The sequence below is a fragment of the Medicago sativa genome, chromosome 4 (genome assembly GCF_051527215.1).
Source record: "Medicago sativa cultivar Bolivia chromosome 4, Bolivia_mono, whole genome shotgun sequence".
Taxonomy (NCBI): Eukaryota; Viridiplantae; Streptophyta; class Magnoliopsida; order Fabales; family Fabaceae; genus Medicago; species Medicago sativa.
In genome coordinates, this window is record NC_140752.1 from 30,228,420 (window position 1) to 30,252,201 (window position 23,782).

Consider the following 23,782-nt stretch of genomic DNA (forward strand, 5'->3'; position numbering starts at 1 on the left):
ATACAATGGATTTTCTTGTCCGCATAGCCATGTCATTCGGTACGTCCGGAAGATGGTCAACTACGCAGATAATGATGCACTGATGATCCACTGCTTCCAGGACAGTCTGACAGAAGATGCGGCAGACTGGTACACTAGCTTGAGCAAAGATAATATCCATACTTTTGAGGAACTCGCTGCTGCTTTTGAAAATCATTATGGGTTTAACACCCGTTTGAAGCCGAATAGGGATTCTCTTAAGTCTTTGTCTCAGAAGACGGACGAAACTTTCCGTGAATATGCTCAGAGGTGGAGAGGGGCAGCCGCCCGTATTTCTCCTCCGCTCGATGAGGAAGAACTGACACAGACATTCCTGAAAACTTTGAAGAAGGAATATGTTGAAAGAATGATAGTCTCTGCGCCAAATAACTTCTCTGACATGGTTACCTTGGGAACTCGTCTAGAGGATGCTGTCAGAGAAGGTATTATTATTCTTGAAAAAGGTGAATCCTCAGCTAGTGTGCCGAAGAAGTATGGTAACGGCCACCATAAGAAGAAGGAATCCGAGGTAGGGATGGTGTCCGGTAACCAGTCTGCAGCTGTTGTCGCTCCTATTAATGCTGCTCAGTTACCTCTACCCTACCAATACATACAATACTCTCAACATCCCTTCTTCCCACCGTTCTACCAGCAATATCCTCTGGCACCGGGTCAACCACCAGTGCCCGTTAATGCCATTGCTCAGCAGGTACAACAACAGCCTCCTGCTCAACAGCCGCAACAACAGGGCCCTCGGCGCAAGCCTTATTTTCCACCGATACCAATGCGGTATGCTGATTTGCTCCCAACCCTACTTGCTAAAGGACATTGCGCCACCAGACCAGGCAAGCCTCCGCCTACGCCATTGCCTTCTAAGTTTTGACATGATCTCAAATGTGAATTCCATCAGGGCGCTCAAGGCCACGATGTTGAAGGTTGCTATGCTCTGAAGTACGTTGTAAAGGATCTAATAGACAGAGGGCAGTTGACTTTTGAAAATAGTGTCCCGCACGTTCTTGACAATCCACTTCCAAACCATGCGGCTGTTAACATGATTGAGGCTTCCGAAGGAGTCTGTGCTCTTGACAAGGTTGAAACATTTCGGGTTCCTCGAGGAGTTCCCGCTCTAAATGTCCATAATGTTGCTACCCCTTTGGTGCCACTACATGTCAAGCTCTGCCAAGCTTCCTTGTTTAATCATGATCATGCTTCCTGTTCAGAGTGTTGTTATACCCTAATTTTGGACCTAAAAATACTTATTCAAAATATTTTTCCATCTTGAATATATGACTATTACTCTTGAAAAATTGCCAATTTGCTATTGTTTACACTGTCATTTTACTCTGCTTTATCTCTCAATTTAGCTTTAAAAATCTTTTCAACTGTGTATTTGTCTATGTTTTCTTGCATTTCAAGTCATCCAAAAACATTTCTCTTGCATTTCAAGCCATTTGAAATTGTCTCTAGCCAATTGCATCTTTCTCTGCATTTTATTTCAATGTCATTTGCAAAAATCCATGAAAAAGGGTATTTTAGTCATTTCCTGCATTCAAACTCATTTTAGTCCTTGGAAATTGTTTGAGTCTTTTCAATTTGGTTGTATAAATCTTTATTTCAACCCCATGTCAGAATCCATTCCAAAAATTACATTTGAAGTCATTTTGAGTCAGTTTAGCCCCTAGGGGCATTTTAGTCATTTCCTGTGTTAGAACTCCTTTTAATCCCTAAAAATTGTCTCTGAGTCTTTTAATTTGCTTGTATAAACTCTTGCTTGAATTCCCTGCTAAGAAACCATTTTAAAATTGCACATGAGTCATTTTGAGTCATTTTAGTCCCTAGGGGCATTTTGGTCATTTCACACGAAATTTTGGCAGAGAGAGGTTACTTTAAAGTACCTCATTTAGTAGTTGGTTCATTTTAGTCCGTTTTGTTATTTTTAATCGTTTCACTTTACGTTATTTTCCATTTACCAATTTTAATTCAATTTTATTTTAATTTTAGTCCTAAAATTTCTAATAATTGCATTTTTAGTCCTTTTTGGTTAATTGCAGTTTAGTCCTCAAGTTTTAGTTAATTGCAGATCAGTCCAAAGAGTTAGTTATAGGTCCAGGGACACTTGGCAGCTCAGCATTGGTCCAGGACTACACATGGCAGCCTATAAATCCCAGTCATCACAGTCAAAGTCAAAAAAAAAATTCAATCATTTTTCACACACCATTCATTCTGTTACAACTCATCACAAACACTTTCACCTTTTCTCTCTCCACCCAAAATAGATCAGAAACCAGAAAATCTGAAGAACTCACTTGAAGTTCATCAAGAACTTCAACAAGTTTCTTCCGAAACCACCATAACTGCATCCCTCCACCACTCTAACCTCCACAACAAACTTCCTCCACCACTCAAAACCACCGTACGTCATCACCTTTCCCACCAATCCGTCACCAAAACACAACAGAATCACAATAAATCAATTCCGAATTCACGCACAACATCAATCAACACAACAACCTCACAGCGCAGTTTCAAACGCAAATTCACATAATAACACATACATCAAGCCAAAAACAAACCGATCCAGCAAATTCATGGTGATTCTCAGAGATTCTTCACAGAACCTTCATCATTGAATCCTCCACTTCGCAATTCAAGTGTATATTCGCCACAAATAGTGACGAATCCAACACGATCACGAAGCAAGCTCGCGACAGAGAAGAAGAGGGATCGAAGTGAAATAGTGACGAATCCAACAAACTCACAGAAAGCAGAATACGAAAGAGAAGAAGAAAACGAAACCGATTTATTTTCGGATCAAGAACGAAGAGAAGCCACGAAGTTTCCCGTAGCTTCATCATCATCTCCAATTCGAGCTTAAGGTAACCTCACCGTTCCGTTTCTCTGCATTTCGTTTCCGTTTTCACCGAATCCAAAACTATTAGATCTGCTTCGATTCAAAGACTTTCTCTAAAAACAAAGTACGAAATTGAAAAGAGGAGAGAAAGAGCTTTAAGAATATGTAATTAGTTTTTGAATCGAAGTAGTTTGAAGCTCCGACGCGGCGGCGCCACCACCGGCCACCACGTCGGATAAAGGAAGAAGATGATCGGAAGTAGGACGGGGAAGATGAGTCTTTTGCAGACTCTCTCTCTCTAGATTTCCTTTAGAGAGAGAATGTGATGTGAGAAATGAGGGTTGGACCGGTTCTTGTGGTTTTATACCATCTTTGAACCGGTTCGACCAGCTCCAAACCCTACCCGGTCTTTTTCTTTTGTTCTTAGGCCCAACTGTTTGTTCTGCTTGGTTTCTTACTGATTTTCTGATTTCTGTTCACACCCCCCTTCCCTGCGTGTCTTTGTTAATCTTGTTGTTTACACCCCCTGTTTGATCAATTTTTGTACTAACATGTTCTAAAAAATTTGCAAGGCTTTTTTTGTTAATTCTAATTGTTTTTTGCATTAGTACATGACTAATTTGGATCTAAAAATGTGGGAAATGCATCAATTTCTTTGTTGATCCAATAATGTTCATTTTCGTTAAAATGTTGTAAAAGAACTCCAAATTAATCATGCACTTCTTGCATAGTTTTTCTTGTGTGTTTCTTGAATTCGTGCATGCTGAATTTTACCTCCAAAGCATGAAAAATGTATGCGAGTTTCATTCTTGTTTGTTTGTTAAATTCATACTTGAATCTTGATAAAAATGTAGAAATAAATGTGTTAACTATGCTCATAGGACTCATTGTGAATTTTGTGAGATATTAGTCCTTTGATTCTTGTATCATGACTAAAAATTTGGCTATGATATTAGATCATTGGACTCACATTTTACAAGATTCATAATGATTTATTTTAAGCATGTTGTTATGTCGATTTCTTGCATTTTAATCTTTCTTTTGCTCTTGGTAAATTCTTGGTTTCAAAATGTGCCAAAATATATGCTCATAACTCCTTGGTTACTTCTATGTCATTGCCTTATTTTTTTTTTCTATGATTTTACCCTTTCAAAATGTCTAAAAAAGTGTCAAGTTTCAAGGTGTTTTTTTGCTTGCTTGCTTTACTTGCTTCATCTTTTGCTATTATATCATTTGTGTTACTGACATTTCCATCTCATGTTTCACTCATCCATAAGCACATCTCATCTCATCTCATATTCTAGTCCTATTTCCTTACCATTTAAATTTCTTGCAAAGAGTTAGCATGTAAAAACTTAGGTATTTCTTGTACTTTTATTCCATGCAATTTTAATTCCTTGCAAGACCATAGAATGTAAACTAGGGCATATGTAAAGGACAATGGACTCTAATGATGTACACCGACACAAACACCGACACATGCACACACATCACATAGATACCTTAGATGTATGTTTAGGATATGCATGCCTTAGATGTATGTTTAGGGAATGTATGCTTAGATGTATGTCTAGGAACTTTGACACTTAGGTAAAAATCTTTCCAAAAATATGAACAACTTCACTCAAATCTTTTTCCTAATAAACCATGGGATCAAAATCCCATTGAATTTTCCTTTTCTTTTCTTAAACAAAAATCTTAATGAATCTTAATCATACTTAGACCTCTTTTGCAAAATAACTAATTCCACCTCACATTTTCTAAATCTCATGCCCTTGAGGCCTCTTTCTATTCTTCAAAATCCCATTTTTAAACTTAAAATCAACCAACAAAAACAAAAACATTTTTTAGAAGAGAACTACATGTAGTTTGATCCCTTAAAAGGGTATATAGGCAAGAGGTCAAAACCTCTCCAAGTCCAATAAAATAAAAATTCAAACATTCTTCTCCCTCCAACTCTTCACTTAGTAAACCCTTAGGTGTAAATAACACTTTCAAATAGCATTTAAAAACAAAGCGCACGCGTAGAAAGTAAAGACGGTTCCTATAGGATACTATAGTCGTTGTGGGTGCCTAACACCTTCCCATAACGAAAACAACTCCCGAACCTCGATTCTCAAGGGTTTTTCTTATTTTTCCCTTCCCAAGAAAATTGAGATATCAAAGGTTAAAAAGGTTCAAACTTAATCAATGTTTGACACCCGAAAAACCAAGATAAAACAAGTGTCTCCAGAATCCTATGGGCTGTTGTACCGTGTAGGGTGATATACAGAGCCTAATGGACAATAAGCATTGGTTGCCAGCGACGTTTGCATGATTGTGCTAGTGTTTCATGATTTCCCTGCCAAGAGTGCACCTCAGACAAGGAATGTCGAACCCTTGGTGATCAGACTATCTGGTCCGGTACCTTATGCTTCTACTAAAGCCATCCCTTACAAGTATGATGCAACTATGATTGAGAATGGAGTAGAAGTGCCTCTGGTATCCCCAGCTGTAGTTAGTAATATTGCTGAAGAAGCTACAACTCTGAGGAGTGGAAGGGTCCGTCCGCCCTTGTTCCAAAAGAAGGTCGTTACACATGCTGCCACAGCAACTCCACCAGTTGCTCCTCCTGTTGACAAGAATACCAACCCATCAGGCCAGTCTATCGAAGAATCCAATCTGGAAGAAATTTTGAGGCTTATCAAGAAGAGCGATTATAAGATTGTAGACCAGCCAAACTCCGTTAAAAATATCCATCTTGTCTTTGCTCCTGAGCTCAGAAGCCCACAGGAAAGTGTTGATGAAAGTGCTGGAACAGGCCTATGTTGATCATGAAGTCTCCGTGGATCAGTTCGATGGAATAGTCGCTAACATTACTGCTTGTAATAACTTGTGGTTTGGTGACGATGAACTCCCCGAAGCAGGGAAATACCACAACTTGGCTTTGCATATTTCAGCTCACTGTAAGTCTGACATGCTATCCAATGTGTTGGTGGACACTGGATCATCCTTAAATGTAATGCCCAAGTCTACACTGAGACAGTTGAGCTCTCACAGGATTTCTCTGAGGAAAAGCAGTTATTTGGTTAAGGCTTTTGACGGATCTCGTAAGGATGTCCTTGGAGAGGTAGATCTGCCAATTACCATTGGTCCGGAGACGTTCCAAGTCACTTTCCAAATCATGGACATCAATGCATCTTACAGTTGCCTCCTCGGAAGGCCGTGGATTCACGATGCTGGGGTAGTGACTTCCACTCTGCATCAAAAGCTCAAGTTTGTGAGGAATGGTAAGCTTGTCACTGTACATGGTGAAGAAGTGTATCTGGTTAGCCAAGTGTCATCTTTCTCTTGTGTTGAAGCAGGGTCCGCTGAAGGGACGTCATTTCAGGGCTTGACTATTGAAGGTGTGGAGCCTCGAAGAGCTAGTGCTACTATGGCCTCATTGAAAGACGCCCAGAAAGCTGATCAAGAAGGACAAGCTGCTGGCTGGGGCAAAGTGATACAGATTCTGGAGAACAAGCGCAAAGAGGGCCTTGGCTTCTCCCCGACCTAAGGCGTTTCAACAGGAACTTTCTATAGTGGTGGGTTTATCAATGCTATTGCCGAAGATGCTGCTGAAAGTAGTTATGTGCCTGTGTTTGTTGTACCAGGAGGCACTGTGAGAAATTGGGAGGCCATTGACATTCCTTTAATCATATATGCCTCCATGTAATGTGTCTTGTTGCTCATGTTTTTCTTTGTTTTCAAAATAACAATCTTTTCGCTCTGCCCAAGGCGAAAGTGATGTCTTTGTAAGGGCATGTTTGTTTTGGCATTGCCGTTAGCAATAAAAATTGTCGTTTTTTCTGCCACTCTTTGATTTTTACTTTTTAGTGCCTTTTTCTTGGAAATAATGGTAATGCCAGAAAAAACCAAAACATCTTTATTTTCTTATTAATTTCAAAAAATCTGCATGAAAAACCTTTTTCTAAAATCATCCCAATCATATTATGCAGATTGAACCATAATAAACCCGTTGAGCACAATGACCCTACACTTCCTCCAAATTTTGAATTCCCTGTATATGAAGCTGAAGATGAGGAAGGTGATTGTCATACCCTAAATTTTGACCACTGTTCTCTGTTTTTACTCATTTTATTCGCACTTTTAACGTCGAGTAATTTTGTCGTCTCAGACGGAATTTCGGCAGAGAGGTATTTTAAAATACCTCAGTTTTGGTCACCGGAAGGGACAATTTTAATTACATTTTTATTAATTAGTTATGTTTCTTATTATTTCTTTTCTTTTAGCCAATTTATTTTATTTTGTGTTATTTTTATCTAATTTTCGTTTTATATATTCCTTTTTATTATTATTATTATTCTTATTTTATTTCTTTAGAGTCTTTGTTTTAGTTCATTTTTAGTCTTGTCCATGTGTCATTTATACATTGGTCTCTTTACTCAAAACTTTCTCTCCAAGACTCCAAGGGCAGTTTAGTCCATTGCATCTCAGCACAACCCTAATTTTTCACACTATTTAAGAGGCACTTATTGCACAATGATTGGGGGGCTGGCACTGATTACCACACAAACATTTCCCAAATCGGCACACAAAAGAAATGGATTAAAAACCCCTTTCCATGAGAACAACACATGAACGATATCTTCTCTATTCCATTAAAAATTCAATAGAGCCATTAGCTGCAGCATACCAATCTCGTACTTCCTAAAACAAACTTTCCCCATAGTTTTTTTTTTCAGAATTACTCATAAACCGCAAATCTTCACAATTCAAAAAACCTCAAGAACACTCAACATTATTTTTTTCAGCAAAGTAATGTACTCAATCCAGGTCCAAAACATAACACCATCAACAAACCTTCTTTTTGATTTTCCAGAAACCCAAATATCATCAAATCAACACTCACGGTTCAAACCAACAATCAAATTCGAGTTTCAACACAAGTCGAATCCAAGCAGTCAGGAGGAACAGAAACGGAAGTGCAAGAAATGTGGTAAAGAGAGTAAACGGAATTGAATCCAAACTGAATCAAGGTCATAAGCTCGTTGAACAGAACCGAAAGCGTGAAATATGCAAGTCATGAAGCTCGTAACGGCTTCGAAACAGTGAAGATTTGAGGTAGTTCCTCTTTGTCTTGTTTTCGTTTTGTTATGTTGTAGATCTAGGTATTTCAGTGCATGTTTCCGAAAATATAATTGTGGATTCGAGTAGAGGAAAGGAAATCGAGTCTAGATCCGTAAAGTTTTTTTAGTTTGGAGTGTTTTGGGACTCCGGTACGGTGGTGCCACCACCGGCCACCGTGCCGGAATTTTTGAACTCGCCGGAGAAGATGACCGGCGCTGGCTTTTGTTTGCAGAGAGAGCTTAGAGAGAGATCATTTTAGAGAGAGAAATGATGGGTGAAAATGAAGAAAAAACCAGCAACATGACTTTTATACTCCCTCTCTAAACCGATCCAGTATCTTGAGCAGACCCGGTTCGGTTAGACCGAACCGGTCCATCTCCTTTAACCCACTGGATTGATACCCTAGGCCCAGTTGTTTTTGATTCTGTCTTGGCTTTCTCTATTGTGTGTTGATTACACCCCTTGTGTTGCTACTGCACCCCCCTTCCTGCATCATATCTTATTCTACTCTTCTTTTTTAAAAAACTTCTTTCAAAATATTTTGCACTTCCTTTTAAACTCATTTTGTGATTGTAATTCTTGCATTTTTAAACACTTTAACTTTCATGACATTTTTATTTCATTTTGCTTTAAAATTTCAAAATAATATTTCATGCCTTTTAAATGTTTTACCCCATAATATTCTTTGTTAATTCTTGCTTTAATGTTTCAATATTTACTTCATGCATTTCTTTGTTATTTCAACATCATGCATTATTGTTATGTTGGCTTTAAAATCGTTTTTATGCACTCATTGGTTGTTGTTTCGCTCTTATTTTTAATATCAAACATTCTTGCAATCTAGCTTTAAAATTCAACTCTTATTTCATGCATTTCAAATTTTTCACTCCATGATATCCCTTGTCAATTTTTGCTTTAAATCTTTCAATTTCTATTTTGTGCATCGCTTTAAAATATAAACTTCATGCATTTAAGTCTCTCATTATCTTGTTATAGCTTGCTTGCTTTAAATTCTAGTATAATCTTTTGCTTTTTTTTTTTTTTTCTTTCTTGCAATTTATTTAAATTCCATGATGCTTAGTGTGTATAACTAGGAAGTGGATGTATATTTTTACCATTGGTTTGTAGCTTGGCAAAGAGGTCATAGAATGTATATAGGAATTTTTGTAATAATGTAGGTAACACAAGCACCGACACTTTATTTATCGCTTTTATCTCGCTTTATTTTTTCGTCGTTGCGTTAGCTTACCGTTAGTATAGAAAAATATTTTTACCTCAAAAATCAAATCATTTTCCTAATAAACCTTGGATCCAAATCCAAGAGATTTTGCCTTTATTTTCTTAATCAAACTCCTAAATGAACTTTAAGTATACTTAGACTGAATTTCTCAAATAAAATGAAACAACCTCATTTCTATTTTATTCTTCTATACCTTGAGATCTCGCAACCCTTCTCAAAATCATTTTCAAAATCTAATTAAAATCAACCCAACCCACAAAAATTATTTTTGAGAACGAACTACGGCGGTTTTGATCCCTTTTAAGGGTACGTAGGCAAGGGTTTATTCCTTCCAAATCGATCAAATAAAAATGACCAAAACTCCTACTTCTTCTCCCTCCATTCTTCCACTTAGATTCTAAGCAACAAATTTTCAAATAAAAATAGCCTAGGACAAGATAAAGTTAGAAAGAGGCTCCCACGTAGTACCGTGGACGATGCGGGTGCCTAACACCTTCCCAAATTGTAACCGACACCCGGTTCCAAAAAAAGGGTTTTAATATCATTTTTCCCTTCCCATTAATAAAATCGAGAAGTCCAAATGATTGAAGGTTCAAAACCAATTAATGGATTGACACCCGAAATTAATGGTCTACAAAAATGGCGACTTCACTGGGGATCCTACGCGGGTTAAACCCACCTTTCTTCCTTTATTTTTGTGCTCTTTTATTTGTTTATGTTTTGTAAATATTTTATCTTGTTACGTGAGGGGTGAGAAAAGAAGTCCTACACCCGGACTTGAGTGAAACATAAGATAGGACATAGTACGGTCATAGTGCCATACCAGGAGCGGTCCTGCCTATGTGTGCATGTGATATAACTCCACTCAATGTGGGTTCAAGAGTAAATATACGTCACCATGAGGAGTCGTGATTGGCGATATTATTTTTGAAACCCATCAAGCGTTGAAAACCTTTAGATTACCTTTAACCCATCTTGGCCTTTCTAGGACGTAGTGCGGTGGCTAAACCAAGAGCGGTCTTGACTTTAGTCGTCACGCGATACTACACTCAAACTAGACTTCCTTATGAATACTGTTGGTCTAGGAGCAGTCCTACGCACCGATAAGTCCATGAGGGTAGTTGTAATTTGGGAACTTGGTAGAACCCGTGATACAGGTACATTTGAAACCATAGTCCTTACCAAATGGCGTTGTGACCCCTAAATTCCAACATTGTGGACTTACCCCCCATGTATTCAATGCTCTTAGTATCATGCATCCATGCATTCATCCATAATTCTTTTTCATTCATCAAAATATCGAAGGATTTAGACAAGTTTTTGTAAGCATCGAAGGAATGGACCTTGTAAGAATGAACACCAAGAAATAAAACTTCAAAAATCTTAACTAAGCTTTTGCTTTTGTTAAAGAACTTTGTCCTTGGTTTCGTTCTTACCTCTTGAAAAGGGAACCGATTGCAATATCTTTACAATTTTCAAATGAAATCATATTCATCTACAATGTTTACAATTAACTTTGACAAATCCTTCAAAAAAAATGTGCATATTTTTGCATAAACATATCATGCATCATTTTGCAACCATAGTTTCTGGTCTGTGTCTCATATTGTGTCTTCTCTATAAAAGGTCGATCCATCAGTCTACTCGCACATACAACACTCGAGCAAATCAGAATGAATCATCTTGAACAAGAGAACCACAAGCTTCGTGAAGAGGTGACAACCCTCCGAGCCGAGAATGAGATTTTGATGAACTTAGTATCTTTGATGACGGTTGCACAGAGTAAGCCATTATCTCTTCCAGTTGTCAGCACTCAAGCTCAGACGGTTGCTTCCACTACCCCGATTTCAATAGTGTTTGCTAGTAGTCCTCAACATGCTATGCTTAAAGGTTATCTTTGGAGCACACCCTTAAGTTCTGGTGAAGTATTCTGTCATGGTGTCTCTAAGGTTCAAGCTCCTTTTGTGCAACAGACAATGTCTATCCCTCAATCAGGCCCTTTGATCCCTCAAGCTACTATGACCTATTCAGTTCCTTTGATTCATACTACTCAGCAGGGCCATGAACCCATCTATCATCCAGGAAGTGTGGTTGCATACAACCAGGTAGAAGAGCCGAGAGAAAAGTTTGATAAAATGCGGTTGGAATTGAAAGCTCTCCGAGGGGAAGAATCGTTCGGGGAAAGTGCTTATGATCTCTGCTTGGTACCAAATGTCGTGATACCACCCAAATTCAAGGTCCCTAATTTTGAGAAGTACAAAGGGAATACATGCCCTAAGGACCATTTGACAATGTACGCCAGAAAGATGTCCCCTCAAATCGACAATGATAAGCTTCTTATCTACTGCTTTCAAGATAGTCTGACTGGTGCCGCTTTGAAGTGGTACACGGGCCTAAGCCGTGCTGATGTCAAAACTTTCAAAGACTTGGGCAATGCTTTCATCCAACGATACAACTACAACATGCACTTGGCCCCAGATAGAGATGAACTGCGGGCTATGACCCAGAATGATAATGAATCCTTCAAAGCATATGCCCAACGGTGGAGAGATTTTGCCGCTCAAGTCCGTCCACCTCTAAATGAGAAAGAGTTGACCAACATTTTCCTGAATACTCTGGATCAGTTCTATTGTAAGTATATGGTTGCAAGTCCACTCAAGAACTTCAAAGAAATGATGACCACCGGTATGCTTATTGAAGAAGGGGTCCGCGAAGGACGCTTGGTTAAAGAAAGTGTTCCCACTGACTGTTCAGAAGAAGAAGACCAAGAAATGAGTGTAGTGGAAAGTCAGCCTCAACAACAGTATCTGGCTTATCACCCTGTTGCCACTGTTATGCCTATCATAAATGACGTTCAGAGTTCGGGTTATCAACCCCAGTTTCAACCATATCAACAGCAGTATCAGCAACAGCCTCGACAACGGACTTCAAGGAAACAGATTGATCCTATTCCCGTGACGTATGCAGAGCTGCTTCCAAAGTTGCTTGAAAGGAATTTGGTCTATACCAAGGCACCTCTGCCAATGCCAGCAAAATTGTCAGCCCGTTACAGGCCCGACCTCTTTTGTGCTTTCCATCAAGGGGCACCAGGTCATGATATTGAGCACTATTGTGCATTGCAGAAGACAGTTCAGAAGTTGATCCAGAAAAATCTCATACCTTTTGAAGAGTTTGGAATTTGAATATGCAAGTTAATCCGCTATCGGATCTTGGAGCCTGATGTTGATACATGGAATGTTTAGCTGCAATTGGGTCGTTGCTAATGTTTATTTCTACTACTCATTTGTTCAATTAATATGTTTGTTTGTTGCTTTATGTTTTTCAAAAAAAATTCCTTTCGTCCCACCCGAGACGGAAGTGAACTTGTTTAGGGTTTTTGCTTTATGTATTTTCATCATTAATTTAAAGGTCACTTTGATCCCGACTTTGTTCTTATTTTGTGCTTTTTCTGGAAAAAATGGTAATACAAAAAAACCAAAAAAATTGTTTTTCTTTAAATCATTTCCGCATATCCGCATAATCATAATGTTTATATCAATGATCAAATCATGCATTAATAAACCCGTTGAACACTTTAACCCTGTACCCTCTCTCAACTTTGAGTTCCTTGTATCCGAGGCTGAAGAGGAGGATGATGAAGAAGTTTCCAATGAGATTTCTCGCCTACTGGGGCATTTTGGCCGTCGAAGCTGCAAGTATCAAGAAAGATTGTCCAGAAGAGGACTTTCATGTACAAAGACTGGCACGAGATGCTACTATCTGCCTTGCAGGGATATTATACTTCAAGTGCACACTTCAACAGGGACAACCCCCCTCCATCCCTCAGTATACAATATAAAGGCAGTGCCCACATGGAGGCCAAAGTTCTGTCAACAGAAGTTCCAATGAATGCTAAACTTGATTGAATTTAAAAGTGTTATTGCCATGTGTCATGGACAGTTATATCAAGAGGATAAAGCAAGTATTTGACAATGAAGGCTCGCCCCCGTGAATATCAAGAAAGTGGCTCTGTGCTCAAAAATATGTTACCTGATTCCAGGGGCAATGAAGGCCAAATTACAAAGAATGGTGGTAAACTTGTATGTCCTGTGAATACCGATGCAGTCAAGAAATACTTTGTAAAAAAAATGATGAATGAAAAATAGAAAAGCTCGATTAGTCGTAAACCTTAAAAGGCAGCTTAGGCAAAAAAAGAGCATCTCGATGGATTGAAAACCCGGAATGGCGGTCCATGCAAAAGTTAGAGACAAAAAAAAATGAAATGATAAAAAAAATGAATATTTATCCTGATAGGTTGAAACCCACAAGGGCAATCTATGCAAAAGTTAAGGATTGTGACAAAGTAACTGCATCAGGTTGGACATGACTCACTTGGGGCATTTCAATCGTCAAAAGACCTCTGACTTATGGCAAGGTAACTGTATCAAATCAGAAATGATTCGTCCGGGGCACCTCAGCTGTCAAAAGGATCTCCGATATGAAGCACCTGCAAATCAAAGACTCGGAACAGTGGAATTCAAAGTTGTTAGGGAGCATAGCGGTTATTGTGTTCAATGTACCTTTTCCATATAATTACCATTTTTCAAACTTTTTAAAATCTGTGGAGCCACGCCTTTGGCAGGTCACCACTCCTTTACATCTAATTTGAGCATGTGCCCCTTTATTTGAAATTCTCATTTATTCTGTTTGCATAATTTTCTTCTATTTTTGATGTGAATACTTAAAGCAAAAAAATTTTAAAACTTTTTTAATGTCTTTTGAAAAGCATAAACAACACGTACATCTTCTTTGAACTTATGAGTAGTAGAAACATACATCAACATTCGTCTCAAGGACAGTTAAACTCTGCTGGGTAAGCATGACCAAAAGCTGTGAGATGACCTCTGTCAAAACAAAAAAAAAAGAGAAAAAAAAGAATACAAAAAAAGAGCTCGCTAAGTTGAAAACCTGAAAGGGCGGCTTAAGCCAAGAATGAGCGTCCCGGTGGATTGAAAACCCGAAAGGGCGATCCAGGCAAAAATTAGGGGCATACAAAAAATATATTCCCGGTGGATTGAAAACCCGAAAGGGCGGTCCAGGCAAAAGTTAGGGATTTTTTAAAAAAAAAAAGAAAAAACAATACAAAAAAATGAATAAAAAGACAGAGGCATCACAGTTCAAGTGGGCCAAATGGAAAGAATGCACTTGGTGCTGGTTCACAAATGACGACTTCTGCTAATGGTTGTATTGATGGCGACTTCTACCTATGGTTTGATTAATGGCGACTTCTGCCTGTGGGTTGATGAATGGCGACTCCTGCCTATGGTTTGATTGACGGTGTCTCCCATCTGTGGTTTGATTGTTGAATTCTATCCCTTAGTGATGGTGACTTCTGCCAAATTGTTGATTGATGAGTTGTTTCCCCTTCAATTGGTTTGATTATGGGGCATTCTCTCTTTAATGGTTTGATTATTGGGCTTTACCCCTTCAGTGGTTTGATTAATGGGATTTACCCCATCAATGTTTTGATTCATCTCCAGTAATGTTATCCCCAATGAAGATTGGCAATGTCTGTCCATCTCTCATCTTACCTGTCTTGTTTTGTTTCATCGAGTTCACCTGTTATATATAGTCATACAAGTCACACAAGTTTCACTGATACGTTCATTCATACATATAATCATGCATATAAACATTCATGCACATATTGCTTGCATACAAATATCATTTATACATGATTGCATTTACCACCTCGTGTCTTATTTCAACTGTATCTCATAAAAGCGTCTACCCCAGTGTGTCTGGTCTAGAGATGTCATTCACTGTAAGCCCGGTGGATTCCAATGAACTCTTACCAAGCCCGGTGGATTCCGGCAAACTTATCAAAAGCCGAGTGGATTCTCGCAACCTCTTATCAAAAGCCAAGTTCGCAAACCTTTCATCGAAAGCCGAGTGGATTCTCGCAAACCCTTTCATCAAAAGCCGAGTGGATTCTCGCAAACCTTTCATCAAAAGCCGAGTGGATTCTCGCAACCTCTTATCAAAAGCCGAGTGGATTCTCCCAAACCGTTTATCAAAAGCCGAGTGGATTCTCGCAAACCCTTGTATCAAAAGCCGAGTAGATTCTCGCAAATGTTTACCAAGCCGAGTAGATTCTCGCAAACCTTTCATCAAAAGCCGAGTGGATTCTCGCAAACTTTTCATCAAAAGCCGAGTGGATTCTCGCAAACCTTTCATCAAAAGCCGAGTGGATTCTCGTAAACCTTTCATCAAAAGCCGAGTGGATTCTTGCAACCCTTTTCTCAAAAGCCGAGTGGATTCTCGCAAACCTCTTATCAAAAGCCGAGTTGATTCTCGCAAAATCCAAGTAGATTCTCGCAAAATGTTTACCAAGCCGAGAGGATTCTCGCATATGTTCATCTTATTTTCTGTCTCAAGCTTTACTTTCTGTCCCAAGCTTTACTTTCCGTCTCAAGCTTTACCTTTCGTATGAGCTTTATGTTCCGTTCAAGCTTTATCTTCTGTATGTTCGTCTTTACCACGGTAGTCGGTAATAGACAAGCTTTATCTCCCCAGTGATACTTATCAGTTTGTTCCCCAGTCAGTTTATTTTTGTCGTCGTTGCATTCATACTTGCATCGCTTGCATTCATATCATTATATTCATTGCATTCTCAGCTTTTCAACTGGTCAAAATTCGGTGTACTTAGTATTTAAGTCTCTTCGACCCATCGATTTAAAAGTCTTCTTTCAAATATTCGTGACGAAGAAACTTAAATAGGGGCATCTGTCATACCCCAAATTTTGACCACTGTTCTCTGTTTTTACTCATTTTATTCGCACTTTTAACGTCGAGTAATTTCGTCGTCTCAGACGGAATTTCGGCAGAGAGGTATTTTAAAATACCTCAGTTTTGGTCACCGGAAGGGACAATTTTAATTACATTTTTATTAATTAGTTATGTTTCTTATTATTTCTTTTCTTTTAGCCAATTTATTTTATTTTGTATTATTTTTATCTAATTTTCGTTTTATATATTCCTTTTTATTATTATTATTCTTATTTTATTTCTTTAGAGTCTTTGTTTTAGTTCATTTTTAGTCTTGTCCATGTGTCATTTATACATTGGTCTCTTTACTCAAAACTTTCTCTCCAAGACTCCAAGGGCAGTTTAGTCCATTGCATCTCAGCACAACCCTAATTTTTCACACTATTTAAGAGGCACTTATTGCACAATGATTGGGGGGCTGGCACTGATTACCACACAAACATTTCCCAAATCGGCACACAAAAGAAATGGATTAAAAACCCCTTTCCATGAGAACAACACATGAACGATATCTTCTTTATTCCATTAAAAATTCAATAGAGCCATAAGCTGCAGCATACCAATCTCGTACTTCCTCAAACAAACTTTCCCCATAGTTTTTTTTTCAGAATTACTCATAAACCACAAATCTTCACAATTCAAAAAACCTCAAGAACACTCAACATTATTTTTTTCCAGCAAAGTAATATACTCAATCCAGGTCCAAAACATAACACCATCAACAAACCTTCTTTTTGATTTTCCAGAAACCCAAATATCATCAAATCAACACTCACGGTTCAAACCAACAATCAAATTCGAGGTTCAATGTAAGACCCGTAATTTTGAAAATAAATAAATATTAATAATATAATATTATGCTACCTCGTTTATTTTAGTTTTTTATTCAAATAAAAATAAATAATACCTTCGACGATGAATTTTTATCATTACTCGAATATTTTGTAGTTTTTGTCGCGATAGCGATTCATGATAAATTTTTCAGAAAATTTCTCGAGAATTTAATTTTCAGTCTCTTCCACAAACGGAAATTTTACCGCGCTTAATTTTTAAAACAAACTCTATTTTGTACGAAATTTTTTGTATAGATTCATAAAATTATTTATGATTGATTTATGCTATAAAAATATTTTTTCCATCGTAAATTTTCTCTCATAAGAACTAATTGTAACTAGTAAAGTTAAATAAAGATTGCATTAGAAAGAAAAATATCTACTTATCCCTATCTTCCCTCCTTTCTCTTTCTTTCACGTTTCTTTTTCTTCTTTCTTTCTTATCTCTTCTCTTTTCTTCTCTCTTCCTACTTCTCTCTCTACAACACCATAAATCACCTCCCATCCCCCTTATTTCTTCATTCTCTCATTCTTCTTTCCTCTTATCTCTCACGTGTCTCTCTCTTTCTCTATTCTTCATCCTTCTCTCTAGTTGTTCTCTTCTTTCTTCATTCTTCCATCTTCCATCTTCTCTCCTTTCTTTATCTCTTCTTCTTCCTACTTCTCTCTACAAAACCATAAACTCCCATCTCTCTTATTTCTCCTTCTTTGATAAGAAGGAAAATTGTTCAAGGCCCTTGACAAAGCTAATCACTCATGAAACCTCTACCCTCATGACTTTGATTTCTATTCTCATAACATGTGTAAAAAAAATCATAAAACCCAAGCTAGCCTAACTCCTTAAATACTTGGAATTTGTCAATTAAATTTTAGACTTAAAAACTTCTATGACTTGTAAGGATCTATCCTCAAAATTTTCATGAAGAACAAATATCCTAACTAGGCCATACTCGATAAATCGATCATGAATCACATAAGGTGAAAATTTCCTTTCTCTTATTTTGTTTTGATTCAAGCCCTATGATTGGGAACTATCTTGAATAATCATGATGATGATTGTGTCTATATAGGTTAGAACTTTTATAATTTTGATTTGAATGAGTAATCAGGTTGAAAACTCATGAACCTTTGTTTTCTTTGAAATTCATAAACTCTAAAGTGGAATTGATTTGTGCGTTGAATTCCTAGACTTAGCTTAATTGAAAATATAAGTAGGCCTACTAAAATAATTTTTCAAACAAACTCACCACTATACTCTTTATTAATTTATTTTTAATGGAAATCACCCAATTACTCCTATCCAATTTTTTAGAAGTTTTAGAAGAAAAACAAAAGTTTAATATTTCCGAAATACCCAATGGATCTACTGGTTCGATTTATTGAGAGTATAATGAAAATGATTTTTATTGAGAAGTTTCATTAGCCTCCCTATTTTTGGATAGAGATGACCGAATACATTAAAAACAATGATATGCTTCGACTTTTCATGTACTGTGCGTAAGGCAATGAATAAAATACACATCAATGTAAATAAATATAGTGAAACACAAAACAGAAATATTCAATAATTGTAATCAATTGTAGTTATGTGCATGATCTAATGGTTTACTCCATGATAATTACGTGATTACTCAATACGAGTTTCCTTTTATTTTTCCCTCAAATTTTCTAATTTCTTTTAGTGGGTTATGGACCTATGAAACTTTGATTTTCTTTAAACCACCACCATAAAAATACTTTCCTTCATATCCCCTACAAAACCCACAAAGCAAAATTATGATCAGTTGACCTTGCTTCGGCGACCACCGTGCCGGAAAACATCACCACCGTGCCGGAAAAATAACATGCTACTATTTTCTTATTCTTTTATTTTTGGTTATCCATTAAAATTGTTTTAACTTCTCCATTCCCTTTCGTAGTAACCTGGTTTAAATTGTTCACTCTTTTCATTTGGTTTTCTACCGCTTTAGTTTATTTATTATTAAAAGAAGTCACACCTATTTCCATTAATATCTATCTATAAAGAGAAAAAGAATATAACTATGTGGTCTAAGACATTAGATAAGCCTTACATGTAGTCTACGAACTTTAAAATATTTTTGAAATTTATGTAGATATATATTTATATAACTATTGGACTGTTGAAAGAAAAAAATAATAATATATGTAAATATAACTATGTAAGGTTAAAACAAAAATGTTAAGATAATTAACTTAGTAGACTTATTAGTTCTAGTCATGGACTTTAGAAAATAGCTTATTTTTGGTATGAAAATAGATCATGAATTATGGTATATTTTTCTACGTTTGGTAATTTAAAGAGAATCTTAAAATTGAACCTTTGTTATTACTTTTGGTCTAAAATCAATTATTTAGTTAGTAACCTAATAAGGATAGTTATTAGACACTAAAGATGTTATTTATTTTTAATACAAACTTTAGGCAAAGATATATGTATGTCCTCTGCGTCATTTTCTAAAAGCAAAGTTTTTAGAATAAATATCTTCAATTATGTCTTCCGTCTTTAAGAAATAATAATTAATAAATGGTTGAATTATGATCTCAATTGATTTTAAAACAATGGAAAATTCTGTTTATGTTGTTGATAAATTTAGACATCGCTCGTAAACTATTAACGGACTTATAGAAGTTTGAGAAACGACATAAAAACAAACGAGATTCTATTGAGACAAAACGTTAAGAATTATTATAACTCAAGGTTGGTTTAGAATAAGGTAGTGCTGATTAAATTTAGAAAAAATATTTCTTAATCAAAAGTTATTTTAAAGTGTTAGGTTGCTTTAGAAAGAAGAAAACTTTTTAAAGTGTTAACCATTACCTAAAAGGAAATAATAATAGATCTCGGCGTTATTTTAAATCTTCAAAATCATGGCCTTCTCGGGTATAACCTCATCATGTTCTGTTTCTTATTCTCTCTCTCTAGTCCGATCATCTCTTTGTATTCCTTTAGTTTATCTTTTTCCTTATCTTGAGTGTTGGGTCAAGAACTTTGAGAAAATGAGATTGTGAGAGTTTGAGTGAGAGCAGAGTGAGATTGTGAGAAAGTTTGGAGAAGTGAATAAGAAGAGAAATAAAACCATTTAATTGGAGGGCTATTGGATTATTGAGGGTTTTTGACGTCTAAAAGAAATTAAAAAGAGAAAGACATATTCGTTTGGATGAAAAGCTATTCGAGGTAAGGGCACCTATCCACTTTTTAGATATATTTATACAGGATTCCTTGTTATGTATATTTGCTCCGTATTTTCATACTTGTCTGATGATTTTAATTTCCAAGATGAATAAATGAATGTATATGTATATGATATCATTTATGCATGCGATAAATTGCTTATGGTATATTTGAGTTGTAGCAATGTGACTAGAAGTCCATATACCTTTTGAAAAATATTTTGTCCATGCATTTCATAGTAAACGTGGCCACCAGAGAGGAGTCACGAGGTGCACACCGGAGAGGTGGCACGGGGTGTGTTTTAAAACCACCTTATCCCGTAGTGGATCATCGAGTCTGATAGATGAGTAGATACTCATCTCCTTAGTGGCGTGGCCACGACCCTCTGCGGAGGTGTATTAATTCCGGAACATATGCATTGACATATAGGCATTGCATTAGGAGTCGAGTCATAATAAATTTTGTATTAATCTTATTTTTCTACTTGTTCCCATACAAGGGTTAAAATGCGATCTTTAATCCTTGTATAATGTTTGCTCTGTTCATGTTATCTTTATATTTGTTATTTTCGGAAATGGTGACCCTTTCAGTGGATGTGTGGGCTATATGCCATAGATTATGACGGCACCATGGGATCCCGAGACGCTTCCATCGGAGGCGACGAAGTCCAGCTTCTCTGATATCTCGACTACTACATCCTGGGGATTTGACCCGGCCTTAAGACGGGTAACAAACGTACTCAAGACCACTCACATAGTCGATAGGAAGAAAGCCTTAGGATACGTCAATTGTGGGTCCAGTACCCAACTTTCTTTATCTTAGATTAAGGTCAATTTAGTAGTCCCTTTTAATTTTAGTTAACACTTTTGAAAGGAAATTCTCCTTCTGCGTAGGGATGTAATTGTGTCTTGTAAATTATTTTAGTTGTCATGCAAAGCTCTATATAACTCTGGACTTTATTTTGAAAAGGAAACTTCAATTTATTTGGTAATAAAAGTTTATAACTTGTGATTAAAAAGGTTTAACACTTTATTCTTTCGAGAAAAAAAAAACAGACACAACATTTGGTTCCTAAAAAACGGGGCGTTACATTCAACACAAGTCGAATCCAAGCAGTCAGGAGGAACAGAAACGGAAGTGCAAGAAATGTGGTAAAGAGAGTAAACGGAATTGAATCCAAACTGAATCAAGGTCATAAGCTCGTTGAACAGAACCGAAAGCGTGAAAGATGCAAGTCATGAAGCTCGTAACGGCTTCGAAACAGTGAAGATTTGAGGTAGTTCCTCTTTGTCTTGTTTTCGTTTTGTTATGTTGTAGATCTAGGTATTTCAGTGCATGTTTCCGAAAATATAATTGTGGATTCGAGTAGAGGAAAGGAAATCGAGTCTAGATCCGTAAAGTTTTTTTAGTTTGGAGTGTTTTGGGACTCCTGCACGGTGGTGCCACCACCGGCCACCGTGCCGGAATTTTTGAACTCGCCGGAGAAGATGACCGGTGCTGGCTTTTGTTTGCAGAGAGAGCTTAGAGAGAGATCATTTTAGAGAGAGAAATGATGGGTGAAAATGAAGAAAAAACCAGCAACATGACTTTTATCTCCCTCTTTAAACCGATCCAGTATCTTGAGCAGACCCGGTTCGGTTAGACCGAACCGGTCCATCTCCTTTAACCCACTAGATTGATACCCTAGACCCAGTTGTTTTTGATTCTGTCTTGGCTTTCTCTATTGTGTGCTGATTACACCCCTTGTGTTGCTACTGCACCCCCCTTCCTACATCATATTTTACTCTACTCTTCTTTTTTTAAAAACTTCTTTCAAAATATTTTGCACTTCCTTTTAAACTCATTTTGTGATTGTAATTCTTGCATTTTTAAACACTTTAACTTTCATGACATTTTTATTTCATTTTGCTTTAAAATTTCAAAATAATATTTCATGCCTTTTAAATGTTTTACCCCATAATATTCTTTGTTAATTCTTGCTTTAATGTTTCAATATTTACATCATGCATTTCTTTGTTATTTCAACATCATGCATTATTGTTATGTTATCTTTAAAATCGTTTTTATGCACTCATTGGTCGTTGTTTCGCTCTTATTTTTAATATCAAACATTCTTGCAATCTAGCTTTAAAATTCAACTCTTATTTCATGCATTTCAAATTTTTCACTCCATGATATCCCTTGTCAATTTTTGCTTTAAATCTTTCAATTTCTATTTTGTGCATCGCTTTAAAATATAAACTTCATGCATTTAAGTCTCTCATTATCTTGTTATAGCTTGCTTGCTTTATTAAATTCTAGTATAATCTTTTGCTCTTTTTTTTTTTTTCTTTCTTGCAATTTATTTAAATTCCATGATGCTTAGTGTGTATAACTAGGAAGTGGATGTATATTTTTACCATGGGTTTGTAGCTTGGAAAAGAGGCCATAGAATGTATCTAGGAATTTTTGTAATAATGTAGGTAACACCAGCACCGACACTTGCACCGACCCTTTTTTTATCGCTTTTATCTCGCTTTATTTTTTCGTCGTTGCGTTAGCTTACCGTTAGTATAGAAAAATATTTTTACCTCAAACATCAAATAAGCAAAAATCAAATCATTTTCCTAATAAACCTTGGATCCAAATCCAAGAGATTTTGCCTTTATTTTCTTAATCAAACTCCTAAATGAACTTTAAGTATACTTAGACTAAATTTCTCAAATAAAATGAAACAACCTCACTTCTATTTTATTCTTCTATACCTTGAGGTCTCGCAACCCTTCTCAAAATCATTTTCAAAATCTAATTAAAATCAACCCAACCCACAAAAATTATTTTTGAGAACGAACTGCGGCGGTTTTGATCCCTTTTAAGGGTACGTAGGCAAAGGTTTATTCCTTCCAACTCGATCAAATAAAAATGACCAAAACTCCTACTTCTTCTCCCTCCATTCTTCCACTTAGATTCTAAGCAACAAATTTTCAAATAAAAATAACCTAGGACAAGATAAAGTTAGAAAGAGGCTCCCACGGAGTACCGTGGACGATGCGGGTGCCTAACACCTTCCCAAATCGTAACCGACCCCCAGATCCAAAAAAAGGGTTTTAATCTCATTTTTCCCTTCCCAAGAATAAAATCGAGAAGTCCAAATGATTGAAGGTTCAAAACCAATTAATGGATTGACGCCCGAAATTAATGGTCTACAGTGATGAAGAGATACCATATGAGATCACTCGACTGCTTGAACAAGAAAGAAGAACCATTCAGCCTCACCAGGAAGAAATTGAGCTCGTCAATCTGGGCACTGAAGAAAACAAGCAAGAGATCAAAATCGGTGCTGCACTTGAGCCAGAAGTGAAAAAGAAGATTACTCAGCTTCTCCGGGATTATCCAGATGTTTTTGCATGGTCCTATGAAGACATGCCGGGTCTAGATCCCAAGATTCTGGAGCATCGGATACCGACAAGACCTGGATGCCCTCCTGTCAAGCAGAAATTGAGAAGGTCTCATCCAGACATGGCCCTTAAGATCAAGGTCGAGGTGCAAAAGCAAATTAATACGGGTTTCCTCATGACAGCTGAATATCCTGAGTGGATCGCCAATATCGTACCATTGCCAAAGAAAGATGGGAAAGTTCGGATGTGTGTTGACTACAGAGATCTGATTAAAGCCAGTCCGAAAGATAACTTCCCGTTGCCTCATATTGATGTGCTCGTTGACAGTACTGCTCAATCCAAAGTGTTCTCCTT

At 37.0% G+C, this 23,782-nt stretch overlaps 1 protein-coding gene and 1 long non-coding RNA gene across 2 annotated transcripts; both read left to right on the forward strand.

Moving 5' to 3' along the window:
* Positions 1–10,891: 10,891 nt before the first annotated feature.
* Positions 10,892–12,400, forward strand: LOC146927669 (uncharacterized). The gene has a single exon (XM_085707106.1). It carries the CDS (start codon positions 10,892–10,894, stop codon positions 12,398–12,400), a length of 1,509 nt encoding a protein of 502 aa, XP_085563232.1.
* Positions 12,401–17,378: 4,978 nt separating this feature from the next.
* LOC146927670 (uncharacterized) lies at positions 17,379–21,069 on the forward strand. The gene is made up of 2 exons (XR_015005802.1): positions 17,379–20,054; positions 20,667–21,069. It is a non-coding gene; the product is annotated as an uncharacterized LOC146927670 (long non-coding RNA).
* The last annotated feature ends 2,713 nt before the right edge of the window (positions 21,070–23,782 follow it).

Bases quoted from the DNA above. Each gene is read 5' to 3' on its own strand.
- LOC146927669 (XM_085707106.1), top strand. From the start codon at position 10,892: ATGAATCATCTTGAACAAGAGAACCACAAGCTTCGTGAAGAGGTGACA.